Raw genomic sequence first — 23,564 nt, forward strand, 5'->3', positions numbered from 1 at the left:
TTAAGAGACCCAGAAGGAATGGGTGCTAGGAGAGACCCTAGTGGCCAAAGCAATGTCTCATCTTCCTACCACAAGATGGCTACTCAGGCTGTCTAGTTCAGGCCGTGTCTTAAAACCAGAAGCAGCCAATAGGAGAGTGGTATCAGAACCCCACACAGGGCTTGGTAAACAACCTGGGCAGCCTGCACAATCCTGTTTCCTCTTCACAAGTGGGCCATGTGCCTTCACACCAGGGTAGGAGGCCATTCCATTTATGCCTTGTAACTGAAAAGGAGACTACATTTGGTATGTCAACGAGTTAGAGTCTCTGGGTTCAGATCTCAGCTCCAGCTGTTCTCCACGTTCACACCTGCACTCTGAGTGAGCATTAGGGAGGTTGAGGTAGCATCACTGTGCAGCTGTGCAGCCTGAGGCAAGTGCCATAAGCTATCTGTGTTGGCATTTTTCTGAGGGCAACAGTACTTCCCTGGCAGGGTAATGCCTAAGGTGAAACAAGTTACTGACTGTGACAGACAGCACAAAGATTTGGTGACTCCCCTAGGCTACTGTACTCAGAAGAGAACTTGTCTTAAAATTCTATGGCTCCACACTACCTTTAGTGGATAGCTTTGACTGTTAAAAGCCAATAGGTGTATGTGACCTATGCCCAGGTCACAAGACAACAAGGCCTGCCCTGTTGTCCCATGTGGCTGCCTCCAATGGTGGCTCACATAGTGGGAACAGTGGCAGAATGAGTGACGAATGACCGAGGCTCCTTTGTGCCCTCTGGATGGCCAAGCGTGATACTCAGACACAGGCTGGGAAGATGGCTCTGGCTCAGCTTCTAGCATCAGACTCTGGCTGTGCCTGGCCCCCTGGCCAGTGCGACAGAAATCACAAATCCCAGTGTGGGGCAGGCGACAAGAAGCAGAAGTGTCCTTGCTTACCCGGTGCCCCTTGGCTCCCCTCATGCCTGGCAGGCCTCGAGATCCTGGAGGGCCCTGTGGTAAAGAGAGAGCAACCGATTAGAAGTCCCTTCAGGGCTTGAGAGCATCGGTGGGGTGGGGAAGCCAGCAGCCACAGGACTGAGAAGTAGGCACTCTGGGCCTGCTGGGAGAAGCTCCTGGCAAACGGTGACCCTGGGTGTGGCTAGTGTCCTGGGGGTCTGGATTGGCAGAGCCTCCCTAGACAAGCCGTTTTTTTCCAATCTCACAATCAGCAATGAGAGGTGACAGCAACGTGGTGGGATAGGCACCTTCTTTCATCCCTGTGTCCTTTCTCTCCTCAGAGGGCGCCTGAGTTCTGTCCCAGCTAACACCACACAGCCCTGGGTAGGTTCCCTCAACCTGAGGCATCCTGCCTTAGGGAAGGAGAAAGGAGGAGGAGGAGGCATCATGTCATTGTGTCCTCATCATAGTCTTCTGGGTCGGAGTGGGGACAGACAGGAGGCGAGGCAGAGATCAGGGGATAGGCCTGAGCTAGGTACAGTGGTTCACACTTGTACTCAGAGCATTAGAGAGGTTGAGGCAGAAGCAGCCTAGTTCAAGACCAGCCTAGTTCCGTTTCCTAAACTGTGGCCGGAGACTCCAGACTGAGGTCATGTAACTGAACGTGGAGGCTGAGGAAAAGACTGGCAGCAGTTAGAGGCTTCTGAATGTATAAAATGAACCAATTTAAAATCAAAACCGTGAGTCAGACCCTTCAGGCTGTGCTCGCCTGTGTTGTATCATATGACTCCACTGTATCCGTGGCCATGACCATATAACACACGCAGTTTACACTGCACATTTCATTCCAGCAAGCATCCCAGCAAACACTGTCGGGGATACCTGTGCTCAGATCTGAGACAAGCATCTGTTCTAAACCGCAATGTTCTGACTCATTTCTGTCTGCACACAAATATGTCACTCCAATAAAGGAAAACAAAGACTTTAAATATTTTCCTACCACCACGTTCAGCGCGGAGATATCAGGTGTCAAATTAACATATCTTTAGATTGTATTAGAATGTTTGGTTTTAAAAACTGCTTTGATGATTTGAGTTCCAGTTTTAAAAAAAATCATTCACTGAAGAAGTTTGGCTTGGAATTAGAACAACATTTCCAGCAATTTCTGAATGGTCCCAAATACACTTCTGCCATTTTTTATTATGTATTTGTGCAAAGCAGAATTTTCAGCATTGATGATTAAATTTAAAACATCTGCCAATCAACTCTGAAAACTGGCGAGGACGCCCCAGGTCCAGCAGTATCAAATGTTCAGCCAAGCTGTAATCCTCTATGTAAAAGTTAACAAGCACTTCCATCTCAGCAGTATGCAAGCTTGCTTCCATATTTAACAGATGGTGAAAAGATTCAGACACCAACAACGGTTTCAAAGGGAATTTCTGTGTGACTTAGTGTCAGTAGGTGTTTGACCTGTAGAGCTATTTTATAAAGCTATACATCCAGAGTTGCATGAACGTTTCTTGTGTGAAGAGTCATGAGTGGAAAGGGTTTAAGACTCTCTGGCCTGACCTAGTCTGAGTTCTGGGACAGCTGGGACTTCACAGTGAGACCTTATCTAAAAAACAAACAGGAAGGGAGGGAGGGAGGGAGGCAGGAAAGGAAGGAGGGAGGAAACAACAAGAAGCAAATAGGAAGGTGAGGGCAGAATCAGAATGGCCACTTAGCTTGGGTCCTTTAAACTCGGCAGGGTTCTCAGAGAGCACAGATAACCCTCTGTTCCAGCCAGCTAGACCCTGTGATGGAGGCAGGAGCCTTCTAGAGAGGGGCAGCCTCATCTTCTGGATGCCAGTGAGCAGCCCAGCCCCATCCTGCTGCTCCTACAGCCCTGAGGTGCAGACATATTAGCCCACATACCCACTTGGTCTGCCACTGCTGGAGCAAAATGGCCATCATGCAGCCTGACATACCAGCAACCCCAGGCTTGCACGGTAAGAAGGCAGCAGGCAAGCAGCTGGTAGGTGTAGTAACAGGCTGCTTTCCAGAATGCTCTCTCAGAAGGCATATAGCACACCCTCCGAGGCCTCAGGAGCTAGGTTCCATATGAGCTAAATTATGTGAAGGACCCAAGGCCAGGGAACTGGACCACAGCAGGGCACAGTCCCACGACCACTAGCTGTGAGGCCTAGGGCAAATCACCTCGCCTCAGTGTCCTCATCTACAGCAAGAATGGCAAACGTCCCTTCTCCCTCAGGCTGGTGGGCATCGAAGGGACCTGCAGCATCCTCAACAGGTCTGAGGACCTGCCTCCCTCTACACAGCCATTAGTTTGGGATTAAGCTCAGAGTGCAGAGTGAGGAAGTTAACAGGACAGGAAAATGCTCAGCAGACATGACACTTCAATGGTAGACACCATTACAGTGGCATGCATTGTGTCTCGCAAGTAGCCGATGACATCTATGAGGTGCTCAGGAGTGACAGCACACAACATACCAGCCACTTCTCACCTCAGTGGTGATGGCAGCATGACGCTGGCTGACAGCTGGGGAAACTGAGGTAGAGGAAGCCTCAGGTGTGAAGGTTCACACAGATGCGTGTGCGTACATGGGGCAGCCAGAGGTCAATTCCGGGTGTCTCCCTCTGTCAATCTCCACCTTATTTTTTGAGGCAGGGTCTCTCACTGAATGACTAGGCTGGCTGATCAGCTAGGCTGGCTGGCCGATCACTGAGTCCCCAGGCTGGTCCTAGCTCCACCTCCCCACCACTGGGGTTTCAGGTGATCACCAGTACACTTAGATTTTTTCACAGATGTTAAGGGTCCAAATTCAGATCCTGATGTTTACACAGCAAGATTTCCAAATGAACCATCTCCTCAGACCCAGAAGAAAGAATTTAATGGCAGACCCTAAGCACTCTTGGGCTTAGGTTTCAGTGGGCATCTTACATGCCAGCGGGCTCTAACCATTCCAGCTTTGAACATTGGATGGAGGCTGAGTATTGGACTGCAAACTATCCTCTGCCTCCTCCTTCTTTCCACCACAGTCCTGGCCCTAAATCTCGAGTCAGATGTGGCTTTCCCCTTTCATGAGCAGGGCAAACAATGCATGTGACTGAGACCCCAAAAGGTGGGTCTGCCCAGGGACACCTTTTCATTGACTCAAAGGACTGTGGGGAGGATGCAGCCACCTGGTGCTTGGCACATGCTTGGTGATGGCTATGCACGTCCAGGTTTTATTTGTATGAATCCCTTACTGCCTCTCTTCAGTACCTGACATAAGCCTGGTATGCAGCGGGTGCTCAGTAAATACCTCTCAACGGCCGAGAGAATGATTTTGTTGATACTCCATTGGATAGAGACAAGTTTCAGAATGGGATCTGTTTCCTGCCCTTTTTGCACCCACCGGGCAGTCCACACACCCAGTATACAGTTGGTATACAAACCAGGGTAGAAATGGGCTTGCCTTTTCTCTCAGCACAGAGAACCGGTACGTGGGAAACCCCACCACCAGGTCATGTCATCAACAGTGCCTGCATCCTCTTGTTCAGCACTACAGAGCTCCTTCCTCTGGCTTTATCAGAACTCATCATTCCCAGATCTTCCCAGGGATGGTACTGCCCCTCATCACTCTATTCTGATTGGATGGTACTGCCCCTCATCACTCTATTCTGATTGACTCCAGGGATGAGCCTTGTCCTTGTCTTCGTGAGTGTTCCACATCTCATCTACTCCAATCACTTATTCCAAACAAGAGCAGCCCCTAGCCACCCTCAGGGGTATATCCAACTCTGGGGTTCCTGACCACATACCTCCTGCAGCCCTCCCTACTACTATTCCCCCTAGGCTGCCTTAGGAGTCTCTGGAAACTTTCTTTGGCCTCAGTCATGCCAGAAAGCCTCAAACACTCCCATAAAGACATCCCTGATTTATCAGATTTTCTATGACGTGACCACTCCTGAGGACAGATTGCTCTCTGCCTTGCTGACCTCTGTGTTCCCAGTTCCAGAACCTACAGAGGTTACTCACTGATCAAGTATGCAACAGGTTAAGAACAGAAAGGACACAATCAAGTGCTCCTGAGCGTCACAGATTGCCCCAAATGGAACCTCAGGCCCAGAGCTCCATTCAGCCTATGGTTCAGTTACTATTGTCTCAACATTTTCCAGGTTTCACTTGAATAAAATGTGGGCTCAGAGAATGCTGTAGTATCTGCCTGGGCACCCAGCCTGGGACCAGGGCTGGATGTCCACTCAGGTCTGAGACTTAAGGTCTGGACTCCATGTGTTTTTGCTTAGGAGACATGAGAGATTTGTTTACCCAGGGTCCAGGCTCTCCAGGGTTCCCAATACCACCGGGTGTTCCAGGATGGCCCTGCCAAGGAGGAAGAGAAATGATGAGTCAGCTGATGAAGGTTCAATATCCTTTCTCCTTCAGCCCCAAGCCAGGGTGAGGTGGTCAAAAGCCACTCCAGGCCAGGGATGCAGAGAGCAAGGCATCCAGTCTGAAGCATGTGATGTGTGGAGGGAACAGCACTACCACCTGAGGCTATGCCAGGAGAGGGGAGAGGATGCAGACTTACTCCTTACCATCGACCCCTTGGGTCCAGGTGCACCTGGGGGTCCCATCACTCCACGGTCTCCCTGTGATGGAAACAGCAAGGCACATAGGTCATGGTTGGGTCTGGGGGACTGGGAGGAAGGGACCCAAAGGGAGGCAATAATTTGACAATGGTCTCCGGAGTTACTCCCCAGATAATTCACATTGTAATAATGTGAATTCAGTGGCAGGAAACCCCAGCATCCTCTCCCAGGGTAATGTAAAGAATGTCCCTGGGCCAGGATGGTCCCAATGAAATATATAATGACTGCATCACCCATTTGATCTTGGCCCAGATCACATGGTTCTCATTAGGCCTGCTACCTCCTGGGCTGGGCTTGCTGACACAGAAGCAGTTATAGCCACCTGTCTTTCTTTCTGTTCATGGCACTCTCTCCCCCATGGCACACCAGATAGACATCACTCATGTCCTCTAGAGCAATTCAAATAGGCCAGGGAGTCAAGGGCAGCAGGCAAGGCTACAGTCATCCTGCCTCTGTTTCTATAAGGCCCATTTCTCCTCTTGATGTAAAAATGAATTAAGCACCCATTGCGTGCTGACATTAGCACATACCAGACCCCAGATATTCCATGAGGAGAAGAAACAGATCAATTCCTACAATGCAAGACACCCAATGGGTTGGGGAGATAGCTGGGACCCCTAGAAAACATGCATCCTGGGACAGGTGCAGGGCAGGACAGGGAGGCCGTGCTAGCCACTGCCACAGGGGTGTCACCACCTGGTGATGAAAGGACTCCCAGCAAGTGACTCAAGAAGAGTGGACATGGGTGGATGGGCTTGGGAAGAGGGCTGCCCAAAGCAAGGATCCACAGGTGAGGAAGGACATGAGAAACTTGAGTAATAGAAGTCCTGACTTTGATGCTGTGTGATGGTCACATAAGCTGTTGGCACTAAGGGGCATAGAGTAAGAGCCCCCGAGGCTCTCCTGTACAAACTTCACAACATTCGGTGAGTGGTTAACTACTTTAAAATAGCGTTAGAGTTAGCAGCAGAGGAGGAGCATAGGGAGGACCTGGGGATGGAGGAAGAATGAAGCGCTTGAGTCTGCAAACCTGCTAGGCCCCTAGAGAGACAGGGGAAGCCACAGATCACTACTTGGGCGAAGGGCTTAGTTGGCTTTGTTGGCCTTCAGTGATGGGCCTGGTTCAAATCCGAGCTCTGGCACGTACAATCTAGTTGGTCTTGGGCAAGCCACCCCTTCTGCTGGCATCTCACTGACCTTCCCTCTAGAACAGAGCTTCCAGGAGCTATGGAGGAACCTGAAGCAATGACCACTGAAGAATAACCCAACTACTGCTACCCAGGCTGGGTGATGCCAGCTGGCAGCTGTGAGAACCCAGGGTGCACACATCAACTGGCGGCCATGCCAATGTCTGATTATGGGTATGGTTGAAGACAAGGGCTCTGGGATGCAAGGACATGAGGTACAGAGACAGGAACATAGGCTCTTAGAGAACATGGATGCCAGAACCAGAGGGAGGTGGTGCAATTTCTGCAGCCCCCAGCCCCACTGGCCTTTGCCTGTCTTGATAAAATAAAGCTCAAGCTCTGAGGGCTTGTCTCCAGCACCCTCACTTACCTTCTCCCCAACAATCCCAGGCTCTCCGACAAGACCAATGAATCCCATAAGCCCCTGGGAATGACACATCAGGGAAAAAACACGAGTGAATCTGGGGGCATGCTGAGTGTTCAAGGTTTTCCCTCTCCTGGGGCCCAGCCCACCCGTCATCCCACCACCTCATTCCCCCCCTCCATCCCTCCTCAGTCCATGCCGAGTGACTCTTATGGCTGGAACTGCCGTGGACTAGCACAGCCTCCAGGCTCCCTCTCCTCGCACACTGCCAGATGGTTCAGATTTGAGAGCCAAGCAGTGGGGCTGCTGCCAGCAACCCTGGGAGCTGAGCATTCTTCCCGTGCCAGAAGCAGGCTGGGATCCCTACACATTTGGAGAACTGGAGTATGTGTGTGTGTGTGGAGTGGGGGTGAACTGGGAAGAGGCCATCTGTCTCCATCTTTGGGGGCTCTGGGGCTTTTTCAGAGAGAAACAAACTTGTTGACTGGAACAGAAAAAACACTAACAGTCTGCAGCAGAGATGGGGGTGGAATGTAGGAAGTGGAGGTTTCTACTGAAGGGCTTTCCTGTGCTGAAGGTTCATGTTCTCAGACACACAGACATAAACACACAGACAGACAGACACACACACACAGATACACATGGGCACTCTTACACACACACACACATACACAGAGTACAAAGACACATACACACATGCAAAGAGACAGGCATACACACAAATACACATAAACATACACACACACAGATACATACAGACATGCACAGCATATACATAGACACATATATGCACATACATACCCCATACACAAACACACACACACACACACATACACAGAGTACAAAGACACATACACACATGCAAAGAGACAGGCATACACACAAATACACATAAACATACACACACAGAGATACACACAGACATGCACAGCATATACATAGACACATATATGCACATACATATCCCATACACAAACACACACACACACACACACACACACACACACACACCTCCTTTGGTTCTTTTTTTTTAACTCATCTGTGTGTGACAACTTGTCTCCAGGTTCCAGAGGCTTTTCTTAGTGGCCCTGCCGTCAACCCTGAGCATGCCTATGCCTAGGGCAGGTAATTAGCCAAGAGTCCCCACGGAGGTAAAGCAAATTCTTGCTGTAACCCACCTCCTCTCTGTTGAGACACATACTCAGAGGGCTCCTATGTGGGTCAGGAGGGCCAAAGAAGCTTTGGGGGACTGCAAATGTACAGCCAAGCATTTCCCAGAAAATTAGGACATACAGGAGTGGGTGGGTTTGTCCTGTGAGATCTGCCCCTCACTTCTGACCAACGAGAGGTGAGACCTGGAGCTTTTAAGAACCCAGAGGCCCAGTGCCCAATTAAGCTGGAGAGTCAGGCTACCTGCCAGGGAGCTGGGGGAGTGGGGTGGGTGCTGCTCAGTACACAAAGCCCATTTTCCTCCTCCACAGACAGCTGTAAGTGGCAAGCTCCCAGGGGCCATGAGTATCTCCTGGTGGCAGCCAAGTGGGTGGAGGCAGGGACTCAGACAATGCCTCTCCCTGCCCTCTTGAACCTTTTCTCCACTGTAGGCCCCAACGATATGCATGTGAGTGGGTCAGCACCACCACCACCCACAGGATGGCCTCCTGGCCTGTCTCTGGCCCAGAGACTCTTTCAGAGGTGATGTGTGGGAGCTACAGTGTGAGCTATGGGCTCATGGATCATATGTCACGGAGGAGAGCCAGGTACTCACTTTTCCAACAACTAAACAAAACCTGGGCATGATAACTCACATGTTTGAAAAGCAGAAGCTGGAGCACAGTCTGGAGTCTAGCCTGAGCTATATACGAAGTACCAAGACAGGCAGAGGGCTACATAGTGAGTCCCTGTCTCAAAAGTCAAAACCAAACAACCAATAAATCAAATAAACTGGGGTCTTTCTAAGGTGATATAATACCTATAGCTCCATGTATGGAGGGCTTGTTATATGTCAAATCCTGCATTTGGCAGTCTGACTATGCCACTTTTATTCAAACTCCAGGTTTATGGGCCCTGAACTAATTGGTCTACCTACATGTCACCTACAGAACTAGCAACTCAATAAAAGTCCCTGCACCTCCTGATGTTTTGGACTGTTCATGACCCTGATGCTTTAAAAGGGGCACATGACTAAAACACCACCAGTATGCCCCACCAGGAAGTAGTCAGACAATTAAATGGTGTCAGAGAAGGGAACAAATATGGCTTTGTGGAAAGGAGCCTGCCTGATGGGCCTGGAGAAAGAAATTGCATGGTTACTTTATGTTTATTATTTGTCCGGACCTAGAAGACATAAATCTCCAAGACAAAGCCAGCCGGGATCTGAATGAGCTATCCAGCAAGTGCCTGTCACCCTGTCCCCCAGAGCCCCATGGGGTTCCTTCCTTGGGGGGGTTGGACTGGCAGTAAGTCAGATGGAAGGGGAGCAGTCTCTCTCATGGGTGTACAGGGCTTCCTTCTGACAGGTTGGTCAGAGAAGTATCTCTGAAAGTCAGGGGCATAGCCTGTTCCTCTCTAGCTGCCAAGATATGGTGGCATCTCCCTCCTCACACCATTCTGTTGGGCACTGGAGGGAGGAGGGTCTTGCTTCTGAGAATCAGACAGCTGCGAGTGAGACTGCAGCTGGACCACCACTCCCAGTAGGTGTTGATGTGCTCATTGTCCTTGGACAGGGCTCCAAAAAGGCAAGCCTCACACCTTATTCCCAGCACCTAGGACAGGGCCTGGCAAGCAGTCCGTGCTCATTGGTAGATAAATGCAAGGGTCCTGGAAAATCAACAGATTTCCCATTTTTGTCTGGGTAGAACCTGGGGAACTCGGACTCGGAGCCTCTGAAGAGTCAGTTAGTTCTGAGGTATGCTACTGCCAAAGAGACCTTAGACAAGCTACTTAATTTCTCAGGGCCTTGGTTTCCTCATTTGCAAACTGGGAGTTATAACAGCTCCCATCACAGAAGTGTTGGAGGGACCGCAGACACTTGTGTCTAGTGCCTGGCGTAGAGCCTAGTACCTCATGGGTGAGCAGTCAATGAAGCCATTCCTGTGATTACAAGCATGGCCTGTAATGTGAGCTTGGGGGGATCTTTCCTGGGGAGCCTGTGGTTCCGCCAGGAACAGGAAACACCCACCCCTTTGCTATGATCACATGAAGAGAGACTGGTGTCCTCCCATGCCTTAGAGCAGATGCAGGGGCCAGCGCTGAGGCTCAGCTCAGACAGCCTTCCCTCCTGTCACAGTTTGTAACTGCCTCTGGACACACAGCTAGCTGGGGGCTCTGCTGTCCTGGGGAGCCAGGGCCATCCCAGGCAGGGTGTCTATACCTCTTAGGCCCAGCTCAGCCACTGCCCCTTATGAGCATAACTTTGACCCCATTTTTCCTCCCAAGTATGTGACACAAACTGCCAGTGTGGGCCAGAATTCAGAGTTTCTAAACCAGGAGGCTCCCGATAAGTTTCTATGGATGGAGTACAGAACTTGATGGAATCCGGGAACTTGAAATGACAAGCTTACAATTTTTATATGCATTACCTATTAAAATGTTGCATCTTTCTCCAAGTACGAACATATATGCAACCAGCCCCAGTAGTATCTAACACTTGTGACTCTCCACCTGGTTATACATCACTACAATCATTCCTACACTGATCTCAGAGCTGTATTACACATTAACATGGCAGTCGCTGTTAGCTAGCATTGTTGAGGGTATTAATCAAGAGGTAGATATATGCATGCCACATCTAGACAAGCTTTTGTATGTGCTTCTGCTTAACCGGTTGTCTTTGAGTCCCCCACTTTGACGTTATTTGCTTAAATCTACTCAAAGGAAGGTTCCATGGGCTTCCTCAGCTGGGCACGGGTATCTAAGGCACAGGAAATGGTCAGGGCTCTGGAGAAAGTGTCTCCCAAGAATCCCTGTGTCCTGACAGTCCCAAGGTTTTAAGTATCAGCTTCCCCAGGGCCAACCATTAGCATAACTATGAACTTGAATTTGCTGGATCTTTTCCAGTAAGGAAATACATCTAGGCTGAGACAAGCTCCCAAGCTCTCAAGCTCCCGGCTTCCCACAGCATGTGCTCAAAAGACACTGAAAGATTTCAAACATGTTGGCCTGTCCTGGTTTTAATTCCTCTCTCTCTCTCTCTCTCTCTCTCTCTCTCTCTCTCTCTCTCTCTCTCAACAGATGTCACAGGCCTTTCAAGGAAGCCTGTCCCATGTGAGTTTCACGCCATTGATGGAACTTCTGGGTAAAACTGAATTCTTCTGAGTCCTCAGTAGTATTCTTCAAGACTCCTCAAGGGTCCTCATTTAGAGGAGTGAAAAATATCACCCAACGCCATGTCTGAGCCCTCCTTGAGCCAAGCTGGCAAGAGGCACTGAGACCTGGAGGGAGGCCTGAAGATGACCATCCACACAGCAGCAAAAGTGCTTCTCTAACAGGTAGAGGAAGGCGAGGAGCCTCAAACTTTCTTTGACTGACATGTGGCAACCTTTCTTCTGCAGACCTTGTTCCTGCTTTCCAGATACCCAGAGCCTCTGTTTTGAGTTGTTTCTTTACAACTTAGGGAGGCTTGGACTTTGAGCCTCTTAAGAATGGAACTGTTTCTCTGGATAAGGCAGTAGTTCTCAACCTTCCTAGCTGTGACCCCTCATGGTGTGATGACCTCAACCACACATTTTTTTGTGGCTTCTTCATAACTATAATTTTGCTACTGTTATGAATTGTAATGTAAATTTCTGATATACAATTGTCTGATATACAATTGGAGAACTCTGACTTAGCCTCAGTTCTAGTGGGTGAAATCACACTAACCATTTGAGCAAATGCATCAAAAACTGTATTAAAGAGTCAAGCCTTATTATTCAGTGTGTGAGAGGCCTGGCTCTGGAATGTTTCCAGCCTGAGTGACTACCTAGCAATAGACTTAGCACAGGGAAGCCACTGTATAGGCACCATAACTAACTTACCAGTTCACCCACAGGTCCTGGCCGTCCAGGATCCCCTGGTTCCCCCTGCAAAGGAACAAAAATAGAAGAAAAGTCAGGTCATAGGGTGGGATGATGAAACCACCCAAGGAAGTGCCAAGGGCCAAGTGGTCTTAGATGTCATTGGTGATGATGAACAAGAACCACAATCCCCAGACTTTGGCCTTAAAGATGCCAGTTAGCAGCAACCAAAGAGTACTTTTCCAACACTACAATCTCATTTCCTTTGAGTGGGTAATGGAATTCTCCAGCATCCTGACTCCTTTCGGACACCAAGCAACCTAATTAACTTTGTTAGGGTGGAAAGGACTGTAAGGTCACAGAGCCAGCTACAAGGAGGGCTAGAATTGGGACCTTGGTTAGCCTGACTGAGGCCATTTCTATGTAGGCTGCCCACTTCAGGAAGAACGTGGAATTGCAGGTAAAGATCATTGAAAACTAAGCCTCCCTTCCAAGCTTCATCACCAGCAAGGATATTTTTCAGGAGTCTTGTCTCTGAGCTGGGTTCATCCTCCCAGCTTCTTGAGACCTGGCATAACTTTACCAGGTCTCTGATGAACAGATATTATTCAATAGGTGGCATAGCATACACACACACATTGTCCTGGGATGAATCTACCAATCAGAGAAATCCAACTGGTATCTGAGGGACTGTGGCAAGACTCAAAGGGCAGGATGCAGCCTCATAAGAAGAGGAGCTTAGAAACAAAACATAGCTCATGTGTCCAAGCCATAGTCTAAGTGTCAGGAATGCTGGTAGGGTCAGGCCAGACACATGGCCATCCACTCCCTTGGATGAAGGTTATCACCAGGGTCCAAGGGATCCTCCAACAGTTTCCTATCCTCCTCTTCCAATGTATTTATAGACTGAGCCCAACACAGATCCCTTTAAAGGGCCTTCCTTGGAAATGATGGTTAATCTTCGGTATCAACCTTAGTGGATTTGAAATGGGCATCAAAACACATGTGTGTGTCTATGCTGGTATTTCTAGGGAGGATTAACTGAGACAGGAAGACTCATCCTGACCATGGGTAGCACTGTCTCAGGGGCTGGGCACCCAAGTGAATAAAAGGAAGAAAGGGGACAGCCACCTGTTGAGGTTTGGTCTGTTGCTATGTATTGTAATGCTAAGTGTGGGCCCCCAAGGCCTGGTTGCCCCAGAGATAAGAGAATCCTCAGGTAGACCCAAGTGATGCTGTGAGACCTCACCCCCAAGTTATTTCTGATTGATGAATAAAGACACCTACAGCCTGGAGTTGGGCAGAATTGAGATAGGCAGGCCTTGGTGTTCCCGGACTTGCTGTTGAAAGAGACCAGGAGAGGGAGAAGAAGGTGGAGAGAGGAGAAAGTCACCGTGGGTTAAGAGTCAAGAAAGCACTGGCCATGAGGTCTGGCCAATTGGAGTTAAGAGCAGCCCAGATGAAACATGGAAAATAATAACTCCAGGTTATCGATAAGAAAGTAGATTCTGATAGCACAGAGGGTAGATATCTGCCCAGCTCTAGTGTTGTGTAACTTATTGTAGATAATAAAAGTTGTGTGTCTTTTATCTGGGAACTGAATGATCAGAGGTGGATACAAGCCTTAGATTGAGACTTAATATTCCACATCAGCCACCACCCCCTGCTTTCTGCTTCCCACTCTGCCCAGATGCCAGGAGGCTCAGTTACACAGTGTGGCCTCCATGACCCCCACTGCACCTCTCCGGCCACGGTGACCTGTACCTTCTTAAACTGGCAGCCAAAATAGATTCTTCTTTCCTGTGCTGGCTAGTTTTACGTCAACTCGACATGCTATAGCTATCTGAGAGGAGGGAATCTCAGTCGAGAACATGCCTCCATAAGACCAGGCTGTAGGCAGGTCTTTAGAGCATTTCATTAACTACTGATTGGTAGGAAGTGTCTGGCACCTTGTGGGTGGGACTGTCCCTGGGCTGGTAGTGTCCTGGATTCCATAAGAAAACAGGCTGAGCAAGGCATGAAGAGAAGTCCTGTTAGCAGCACCCTTCTAGGGCCTCTTCATCAGCTCCTGCCTACAGGTTCCTGTCCTACTTGAGTGCCTGTCCTGACTTCCTTCTGTGATGAACAGTGATGTGGAAGTGTAGGTCAGTTAAACCCTTTCCTCTCCAACTTGCTTTTGGTTATGGCATTTCATTACAGCACAGTGACCCTAATTAAGACGTTCCCTTAACCGGTTTTCTATCAGGCATTTTGTTGCTGAGATGAGAAAAGTAGCCCACTCCTTTACTGGGATCAGTACTTATTTTGATCATTAAAATAAGGCCCACTAATAGACATAATGCACCTTTATCATGCATCAGAGGCTATCCTGAGGCCCAGAGGAGAAAGCAGAATTCTCCATCTACTCCGGTTAAGCACTGTCAGTCTCTTGCCTGCTCAGTATAGGAGGAAGGCAGGTGACACCCCAGCTCACACTCCCATTCACAGCCTGCCCAATTGTCTGCCGTATCTGTTACTTGAACAATCCCCCACCCCCACCCCCCACTGTTGGACATGTAGTCTACTTCCTTTTCCCTCTGTTACCCTGGATTGAATAAGGACGACGGTTTTCCCTCCTTTTTCATTAGCCATGAGATTCTGTGCTTGTCCAAGGCTTTATATGACCCACCTCTTCCTCTGCCACCACCCCCAGACATGCTTCAATCTCCTCACCTTTGAGCCATCCAGACCAGGCCTCCCAGGAAACCCTTTCCTTCCAGGCTGACCCTGCAACAGAGAGACACACATGAAGGGGGCTGCCAGGGACAATGCTGAGGGACCCTGGAGAATCTTAGGAATCTAGCACATTATGGAGGGGACAGCGATGTAGAAATCCAGTGTCACCAGGCATCCAGACAAAGGAATTCAAAGATACTCTCCAGCTAGGTGGCCTCAGCATGGCTTCCTCGTTCCCTGGACTGATATGTCCTAAACAGGGACAATGGCCCCTGTTTTCTATGGGAGAGGTAAGGAAGAGGTTGGGCAGAGCACCTGGGCTCAGGGTAATTCAGACTTCCTGTTTGTGGTCTTCCAAACATGGTCAGAGAACTCTGCTATCCCCAGGACCCTTTTAGGAGAGCCAGGTGGGAAAGTCTGCTTCACAGTAGCCCTGGGGTGTCTGCCATCTGCCTTCCTCACTCTCTCTGATGCATGTAGTGGACTGTTCAGAGACTTTGTGACTCATGGCGCCATCACAGACTGATGCAGACACAGAAGTAGGAAGCCAGCTGACTTCACCAGAGTGACATTAAAGAGCTTGGCAAAAATGGGAACACTGAGCTGATTTTGTCCCACTTGCTTGTCCCGATTCAGAAAATATAGTGATTTCAGACAAAAGACAAGATTCTGCTTATGAGGAACAGACTTATAATTAACTTCCACTGAATAAATAAGCATGCCTAGAGTGTGTTTGTTCTAATTATTCATACCAATCAGATATAACCCACACTAGCAAAGATTCTTGGGTGCTCCATCATTTCTGAATGTTAAAGAGAAACTGAAATCAGAAGCCCGAGGGACTGCCAGTCAACACCATGGCTGGGTGTGGGGGGGTGCAGGTGGGGCAGGTAGGTGTTCTGCAAAGCTGGAAGCTGGGGAGAGAATATCCACCTCAGCTCTGGTAGCCAACCCTACATCCTAGCTGTAGGACCCAGGCTAGAAGCTGGCATCTGCTGTTCCTCTTGGATAAGACTGAGCAAAGTGGGCAGCTCCTGGAAGAATTCCCTAGGAAACAGTCACATAGAATCCAACAGACCTAAGAGGCAGGTAAGGCCATTGGCACCCGCCTTCAGTCTCCCTCCTTAGGCCACTTCTTGTGTTCTTTGACTGGCCAGGGGCCTCCCTGCTGGCTGTTCTCCAGACCACCAGCCAAAGGTTGCCCTGCCTAGGCCCACTGGCGCAGCTCCAAGAAGCTCCTCCGGGCCAGTAACACTCACCTCCAAGCCTGGGACTCCTGGTGGCCCCATGGGTCCTTCATCTCCCTAGAGGTGGGGGGGGGGGCATAAGAAAAGAAGAAAGACAAAGGGGAAAGTTAACTTGGGATCCTGGGAGAGCTCGTGCTGTAAGGAGGGAGAGCACACAGTGTGTAGAGTCCTTGCTGGGGGATGGAGAGCCTGGCTCACAGCTTGGACCCAAGGTTTGGGAGGTGTCCATCAGTCTCCATCTAAGGGTCATACCACAAATCCCAGTGTCTAAGCTATTCAAGAATGAGATCTCAGGCTCCAGCTCAGAGACAGATTTGGTTCTGAGTTCTGCTCTGAACTCCATAGCAGACATAGCCCTGGTGTATGCCTCAGTTTCCTCTCACTGAATCCTTGATGATAGGCTTCAGCTGAGTCCTAGAGGTTGGGTGACATCTTGCTTTAACGATGCCACACCACCCTGCACACAGCACTCAGGAAGGCACAGTGTCCTGGTGAATGTATGAAGGAGTGAGTGGCCCCATAAGCCCAGAGCCTGGCTCAGTAAGGGTTTTCCTGGGCAGCTATGTAAGCACAGGCAGAGAGGCCTCCGCTGAAACTTTCACCTCCCTCGCTTCCTTCCATTCCCGTTCCTGGCCATGACTCTCCAGCCCTCCAAAGGTTACAACAGTCTCCAGCTTGATCCTTCTGGCATCCGGGGCCTGACCACAAGCCCCTTTAAGCAACCCCTGCAGCAAGTATCTGCAGCTTCCAGGAAAGCAGTCCCACGCAGTGACTTGAAGAGCCAGTACTGGGACTCTGCCAGACCCACACCCAGCTCAGAGAAAGACTCGCATCAGCAAAGGCCTGCTTGTGGTTGCTCATTCTCCCATGGCTGTGCATCACAATGCCAAGCAAGGCTCAGGGCTACATGTACAAGCAAAAGCCAGGCTCCCTGTGGGAGGCTCAATAGGTCTGAGGCCTGCTCCTCCTGACTAGATGCAGGTGAACTCTACTGACATGCCAGCCTGGTAAGGCATGGCATTTCCATGATGCCCTAGTGGTCCCCAGGAGCATCTGTGAGACTAGCACAGGATCTGAGCATAGACTCCGGGCTGATGCACATCTAGGTTCTAGTAAAGGCCCTGCCTGCTAACACGGGGCCTGGCAGTCACTTCCTTCCCTGGATCTCCAAGGACCCACTTATGAAAGGAATCCAACATTTCCTATTCTCTCACTTTGAGACTGATACTGTGCTATGTGTGGAAGGAAAGTCGCTTGTCCCATCAGGTCAGAGAAGAGTCACAGGCAGGGTTGTAAGGGAACAGATAGATTCTCTGGTGATGAATCTCAAGTGGCCCTGCCCCCAATCATGGCTTTGGTACCCTGGACAGAGCCAGCTAGGTGCTGGGATAGGCTAGAGAAGACAAAGAGGGACAGGAGGGGACAGGGCCATCTTACCTCAGGCCCCAGCTGCCCAGGAGGTCCAGGCAGGCCTCGGGCTCCAGGCTTACCCTGGGAAAGAGAACAGAAATGGTCTCAGAGGTAGTTACCTCCACATCAGGTTGACAGGACACCAGTGATGCAGCCACCTTGGGCCCTGGGGCTTCTTCAGCTAAGGACCTTAGGTGGGAGAGGACTCACCTTCATGCCTTCAGGGCCATTGTCCCCTGGAGGGCCAATGTCTCCTGGGAAACCCTGTGGGGAAGCAGAAAGCCAGGTCACCTGGGCCTCTGGTTGGCAGGTGCTCAGAACAAGCCCCCACCCCACTGGTGTCCACCCCTACCACTACTCTTGTGTGACCTGGGGTAGGTCAGCTATTTGATCCCCTTCCTCTGCAGGCCTGACTTTTCAGAGTGGCTGAGAAAATGCAAAATGCACTGAGTGTGGTGACCCTTGGTGTCTTTAATCTTAGCATTGTGAGGAGGAGGCAGAGACAGGACGGTAAAGAGTTGTAGGTCATCCTTAGTGACATATCAAGTTCAAAGACAGCTTTCCTGCATGAGACTTGTTGAGAGAGAGGTGGGGCAACAGAGATACAGAAACACATCAGGCTGTCACAGATGGTCATCTGTGTCAGAGAACAGAGTCCCATGTTCTGGGGACACTGAGCCCTGAGTCAACTGCCCTGCCTGAAAAGCCTTACCCGTGAGCCACATTCATCCTTTGGGCCAAGACTTGCCACATTGGCTGTGCAGAGGTAAGTGCTAATGTCCTTTAGCATGGCTCCTCCTATCAGAAGCTAGAATTCCTAAGATCCCCTGCTCAGAGTGCTTGACTCTGGGACACACCCCTGTCCTGACCTTAAGGGGCCTATCCCCACAGGTGACCATGCAGTAGACAGTTCCCCTACATACTCTGGTGCCTCTCCTGGGGACCCGTTTCCCATCCCAGAGGCTTGTTTCTACCATAGCTGCTAGCCAGGGCAAAGTGCCGTATGGCCTGGCTGTCTCTAGTGGGCCAGTTTCCCTGAGCCAGTATGGAAACATCCCTCTCCATGTTTTATGTGAAATACCTCTGTTAATCCAGCCTAGAAACCCATTAGCCTAGGGCAGCTAGAAATCAAGCACACACACACACACACACACCCCGCCTGCCACATGACTCTCCATGACTAAAATGCTCCCCTCCACTTTGCCTTCTGAGGTTGGTCTTCTCTTCTTCCCTTTAACCTTTTACTACTAATTTCTGTTAAAAATCCTTTTGTCTCACCCCACCCCCAGCAAAGTCTCAAAATGGTCCTGAACATTCTTTTTCTTTAGATAGTCTCACTATGTAGCCCAGGGTAACTTGGAATTTGCTATGTAGACCAGGCTGATCCTGAACTCACAAGAGATCTACCTCCTTCTGCCTCCTGAGAGCTGGGATTAATGGTGTCTGCCACCACACTAGGCAAACAGTCCTGAATTTGGAGCTGGCACATTGAAGCTGAAGTTTCTTCCAAATGTAACCAAAATCCTGCCCTGTTATTCACTCCTTGTGTGAGGGGCAAGTTACTCAGCCTCTCTGGGCTTTAGCCTATAGAGTAGTTAGTAGATCAAACACCTCACTGGGCTGTGCTAAGGTTGAAATAAATGATGGAAGCCAAGTGCATAGATGGGCACCTCACAATTAGTACTCCATACAGACTTGCATCCGCAAGAGCTTGGTCTCTTAAGCTAGGAAACCATCCCTGCCTTGGGTCACCTTCTCCTCTGGGAACAGAGCAGCCAGGATGCTGAATTAAGTTCTGATGTTAAATAAAGGAGCCATGCAGTCAGGAGGCTATGAGCAGAGGCTCCCTCCCTGGTCCTGAGGGCCAGGTGCTAGCCAGTAAAGACACCAGCACACCCATGGTTCTGCCTCCCACCATCCAGACCCACTCCTAGCAATGGAGTCAGCCAATCAAAGCAGCACAAAGGTAGGCCAGAAAGACCCCAGAGAGATCCCGAGAGCCAGAGTCAAGCTGAATTGCTACTGAACAGCGACCCTAAGTCTATCCACCTGGGCCTCCAGCCTTGTTTTTTCCCACCCGTAAACAGAGGCAGAACTCTCCTGTTCCACCCCCCACCCCCACCCCTGCCTTGTATGGCAAGTTCTCTCCCCTAGCTCCTGGCCCATGAAGAGCCTCATTAGTCCATGTTCAGGAGTGAGCGTTCCTCCTTCACTGGCTAGGCTGCCAGGAAACCCAGACTCAGGAGTCTTTCCACAGTGAGCAGCAGATGGAGGCGAAGCCAAGTTCATTTGTCTAAAGATAGGGCTGTGTACTGGCCAAAGTCAACACAGTGGAGAGTCAGATCGTGGTTTTTAGGAAGCACGCCCTCATCCATCGGGGAAGACTATGAGTGATCTTTGGAAAGCTTGGGAGAGCCCGTAAGGCCAGGCTCTTCCCTTGGCTGCAGGGATCTCATGGAGGAACAAGGTCCCGAGGCCAGGGAGCTCTGGATGACGGATGGGAGCCCTGGCTGGGGACTAGGCGTCAACAAGCCTGAGCTAGACAGAAGCCCTGGTTGGGGTAGCATACTGCTGTTAGAGGGGAGCAGGTTAGCAGAGCCAGGGTGAGCACCCACTTGGCATCTAGGACAAGGCTTGAGATATTCATGACCACATGGGTCAGATGCTGCCAGATGTTCTCCAGGCTGCCCCACACTTAACTAGCATTACCTTTTTTTTGTCTCATATTCTCCAGCTAACCCAGATTCAGCAGCTCCCATCCCTCCTTACCATGTCCAGGAGGACTGAGCCCCAAAGAGTAGTCAGATCAGAAAGGTTCAGAGGAGGCCCCGACAAATAGACCTGAAGCTCCCAGATTGGGTGGACAGCAGCCCTTGAGGGCTTTGGTGATGGCTCAATCAGAACCACAAGTGTCACATTAGCCACCACTGGGGAAGGACTCTGAGGTTAGCTTGGGGAGCCCCTGGGTGAGGCAGGACAAGCTGAGGGGGGGGGGAGGAAAGCAGAGAACTCACCTGTGACCTTCTCTTTGTTTTCCTTTTGGTTTTTGAGATAGAGTCTAGCTACATAAGTTAGGCTGATCTTGAGCTTTCAACCATCCTCCTGCCTCCACTCCCATCCAAGTGCTGGGATCTTACCATGTACAACTGAGCTCATTTCTAGCCTTGGCCTTATCTCTCATTTTATGTGTGATCCATACCATTTCATTCATCATCTCTGGGCACAACACTAAGAGCCCTAGTCAGATGGAGAGAGAGAGACAGATACAGAGACAGAGAGACAGAGTGAGAGACAGAAAGGCACAAAGAGACAGAGAGGCACAGAGAGGCAGAGACAGAGAGACAGAGACAGATACACAGAGACACAGAGAGAAAGAGACAGAGACACACAGAGAAAGACAGAGAAAAAGAGGCACACAGAAAGAGACAGAGAGAGACAGAGAGACAGACCAGAATCACATACCTCAGGTCCAGGAGGTCCAGGAAACCCAAGTGAGCCTTTGTCTCCAGCTTTTCCCTGTGGAAGACACAGAATCACTACACATACAGGATGGGATGGGTCCTCCCTTCACAAATATCCCATTCTAGGCTGAAGGCAGTTGATGTGTTCTAGAACTACACGGGCGATGCTGCTTAGCTGGCTAAAAGAAGCAGGTGCTGCAATGTTTTCTGCTTTGCATCCCACCCAGGAGACCCAGGAAGTCATTTCAGCCTTCAGAATCTGAACTTCTACATTAAGAAATGGAACTAGCCTTCCCGGCCCTTGAGTGTGGACAGCATGCATGCAAAGAGAGTGACAAAATAAAAAAAAAAAGGCGTGGCTTGGTGACATGGAATTGATGACATCAGCATTGTTCACAGACATGTAGAGTTTGGTTCCAATTGGAGTCCATTGTTGTGCTGGGCCTGGGGCCTGTCCAGCACCCAGTGTGACTCCTGCCCCTCAGTTTCAAAAACTCTATCTAGGAAATTGACCCTGGGCCATGTGTGCCTCATTATGCTCAGTCCAGGTCTACTAGAAGGCAAAGGGAAGTCTTGGATTGGGTGTACCCCCAGCCATGACCCATGAGCAGATGGAGGGGTACTGGCCCCAATATCCTGAAGCTACAGCAAGGTGGAAGGATGAGGAAGAAGAACTTACCAGAGGCCCTGGCTTTCCCCGGCCACCTGGGAGCCCTGGCAAGCCATGACTCCCCTGTGAAAGAGAAAGCAAACTAGGTTATCTGAGGGCAACCATGCCAAGAACACATGAAGCATCCTCCTGCCAGCCCAGGCCTAGAAATGAGATCGTCGGGAAGGACAAGGGCCTCCCTCTTCCACTGCAGGCTTGGGCTGAGCTCATACTTGCCTGCATCCCAAGGCCTGGGTACCAGGATTGGGAGCTGCCTTGGCCTAAGTACAGGACCCAAGGAATCTTAGTCTATATTAGTCCTGCAGTGCCCTTCAGGCTACATGAGACCAGAGCCCAAGAGAAGAACAGCCAGGCCTGCATGTTCTAATGCACACATGGACACTGGCTGGGTCAGGACAAGCTGCCTGGGAGGAAGGGACTGGGGTTAGTCAACATTTGGGCTTGGTGGGCCAGTTGGGAGAGGCCCAGATGTGGCCACATGGTATAACCCAGGGAGAGGAGCCATTCTCAGCAGGCCACAGCTGGCCTCTGGAGATCAAGGGCACTATGGTTCATCCGTTGTTCCTTCTGTCAGCACAGCTAGTCCCTTCCTCCTTCCTCCCCTCCCTCTGGCCAACTTGTCCTTAATTTTCACTGCTGAGTGCGGGACCCCAGCAGAGCTATCAGGCAGTCTAGCACCCTGTTCCGCAAGGAATTCAGTCTGCAGGAGGCTAAGCACAGGTCCCCAGACTAGGGAGAAAGAGTACTCTGAGTGAGAGGCAGACATCTGCCCAGGACATCAGAGAAAGATGTCTGAGAAAGTAGAGGGGGGAAACGGTGTCTGATCAGAGTGGGGCAGAGGCCAGGGGCTCTGTCAAAAGGAAAAGCAGTGTTCAAAGAGTCCAAGGTTCTCAGGACAGTTTAGTGGATCCGGAACACAGCCACGGGGGAGGAAAAATAGCAGAGTGACAGAGAGGTCGAGACCTGGATTCTGTGCCACTGGGTGGAGCACCAGGACTTGTCCCTAAGAACAGCTGGGAACCACCAGCGGTGTATGAGCAGAACAAAGATGTGGCCTCAAAAGGACAGTCTGGGGGCAGTGAGGAAAGACAGACTGGGATAGGTGGCAGGGACTTGGAGAGATGTCCAGAGGCCACTATGAGGTCCAAGGAGAAGTGATGGGTGGGTAGATGGGAAATGCCACCTGACAGACAGGCCCCGAGGTATTCAGGCAGAGGTAGGGATGGAGGCAGCAGATAACAATTACCTTGTCTCCTTGGAAGCCAGGATCTCCCGACACACCTGGCACCCCTTGTTCACCCTGAGTACACACCAGCGAAGAGATCATAAGGAGAGAGCCAGCAACTTGCAAGCTTCCCCCCTCGCCCCCGAATAGAGGACCCCATGGAGCCTCATGGAGGCTGCTCTTGTGGCCAGCAGCAGCCTTGGCTCTAAAGGGGTCAAGGACCCACCCCTTAGGTAGGGTAAGGAGGCCCAGAGTGAGGGGATCCCTCCCACTTCACAGCTGCTCAGAGCACTGCAAGGCCCCCTGGCCCTTTCATGGAGAACACTGGCTTTCTCGTAGGACGAATTTCTTCATCCTTCTGCCTCCTGAGCAGCAGTTGATGTCAGCACGAAAGGGTGAAAGCTACAGGGACGACAGCCCAGGCACTGCCTGCTGTGAGTTGTCATGTCTTCCTTCCGTACAAGCAGCCGGCTTCTAATTAAATGCTTAATCAGCGATCGTGGGAGGCATCAGAGAGCTGGCTTCTTAAGACTGTGTGCAATGAGAATCAAACGGGCCCTGACTGAACTCTGGGTGGGTCCCTTCTAAGATGGATTGGGAATGTTTGGTGACAGGACTGGCAGTGGGAGACCTCCTCGGCTCCCTCCTGGTCCAGTTCTGGTAAGTAAACTGTTCTCAGGCCAGATGGAAAGGCGCCTCGATTTAGGACTGGAACCATCTGAGAGCTCTT

At 50.4% G+C, this 23,564-nt stretch overlaps 1 protein-coding gene across 4 annotated transcripts in view; it reads right to left on the reverse strand.

The window, feature by feature from the left end:
- Nucleotides 1-23,564, reverse strand: part of Col27a1 (collagen type XXVII alpha 1 chain) — a 119,883-nt gene that overhangs the window by 35,593 nt on the left and 60,726 nt on the right. For all 4 annotated transcript variants that reach the window (XR_015047364.1, XM_085839250.1, XM_021159800.3 and 1 more), the window contains exons 17-28: nt 22,856-22,909; nt 21,619-21,672; nt 20,941-20,994; nt 17,689-17,742; nt 17,506-17,559; nt 16,081-16,125; nt 14,819-14,872; nt 12,128-12,172; nt 7,119-7,172; nt 5,508-5,561; nt 5,239-5,292; nt 927-980 (exon numbers count right to left, since the gene is read on the reverse strand). Coding sequence is in view for 3 of the 4 variants with exons in the window: in XM_085839250.1 (XP_085695376.1) it covers nt 927-980; nt 5,239-5,292; nt 5,508-5,561; nt 7,119-7,172; nt 12,128-12,172; nt 14,819-14,872; nt 16,081-16,125; nt 17,506-17,559; nt 17,689-17,742; nt 20,941-20,994; nt 21,619-21,672; nt 22,856-22,909 (630 nt within the window). In the remaining variant the exon portion in view is untranslated. The remainder of the gene's footprint in view (nt 1-926; nt 981-5,238; nt 5,293-5,507; nt 5,562-7,118; nt 7,173-12,127; nt 12,173-14,818; nt 14,873-16,080; nt 16,126-17,505; nt 17,560-17,688; nt 17,743-20,940; nt 20,995-21,618; nt 21,673-22,855; nt 22,910-23,564) is intronic.

Source organism: Mus caroli, unplaced genomic scaffold (genome assembly GCF_978045245.1).
Source record: "Mus caroli unplaced genomic scaffold, Mus_caroli_1 scaffold_6, whole genome shotgun sequence".
Classification (NCBI taxonomy): Eukaryota; Metazoa; Chordata; class Mammalia; order Rodentia; family Muridae; genus Mus; species Mus caroli.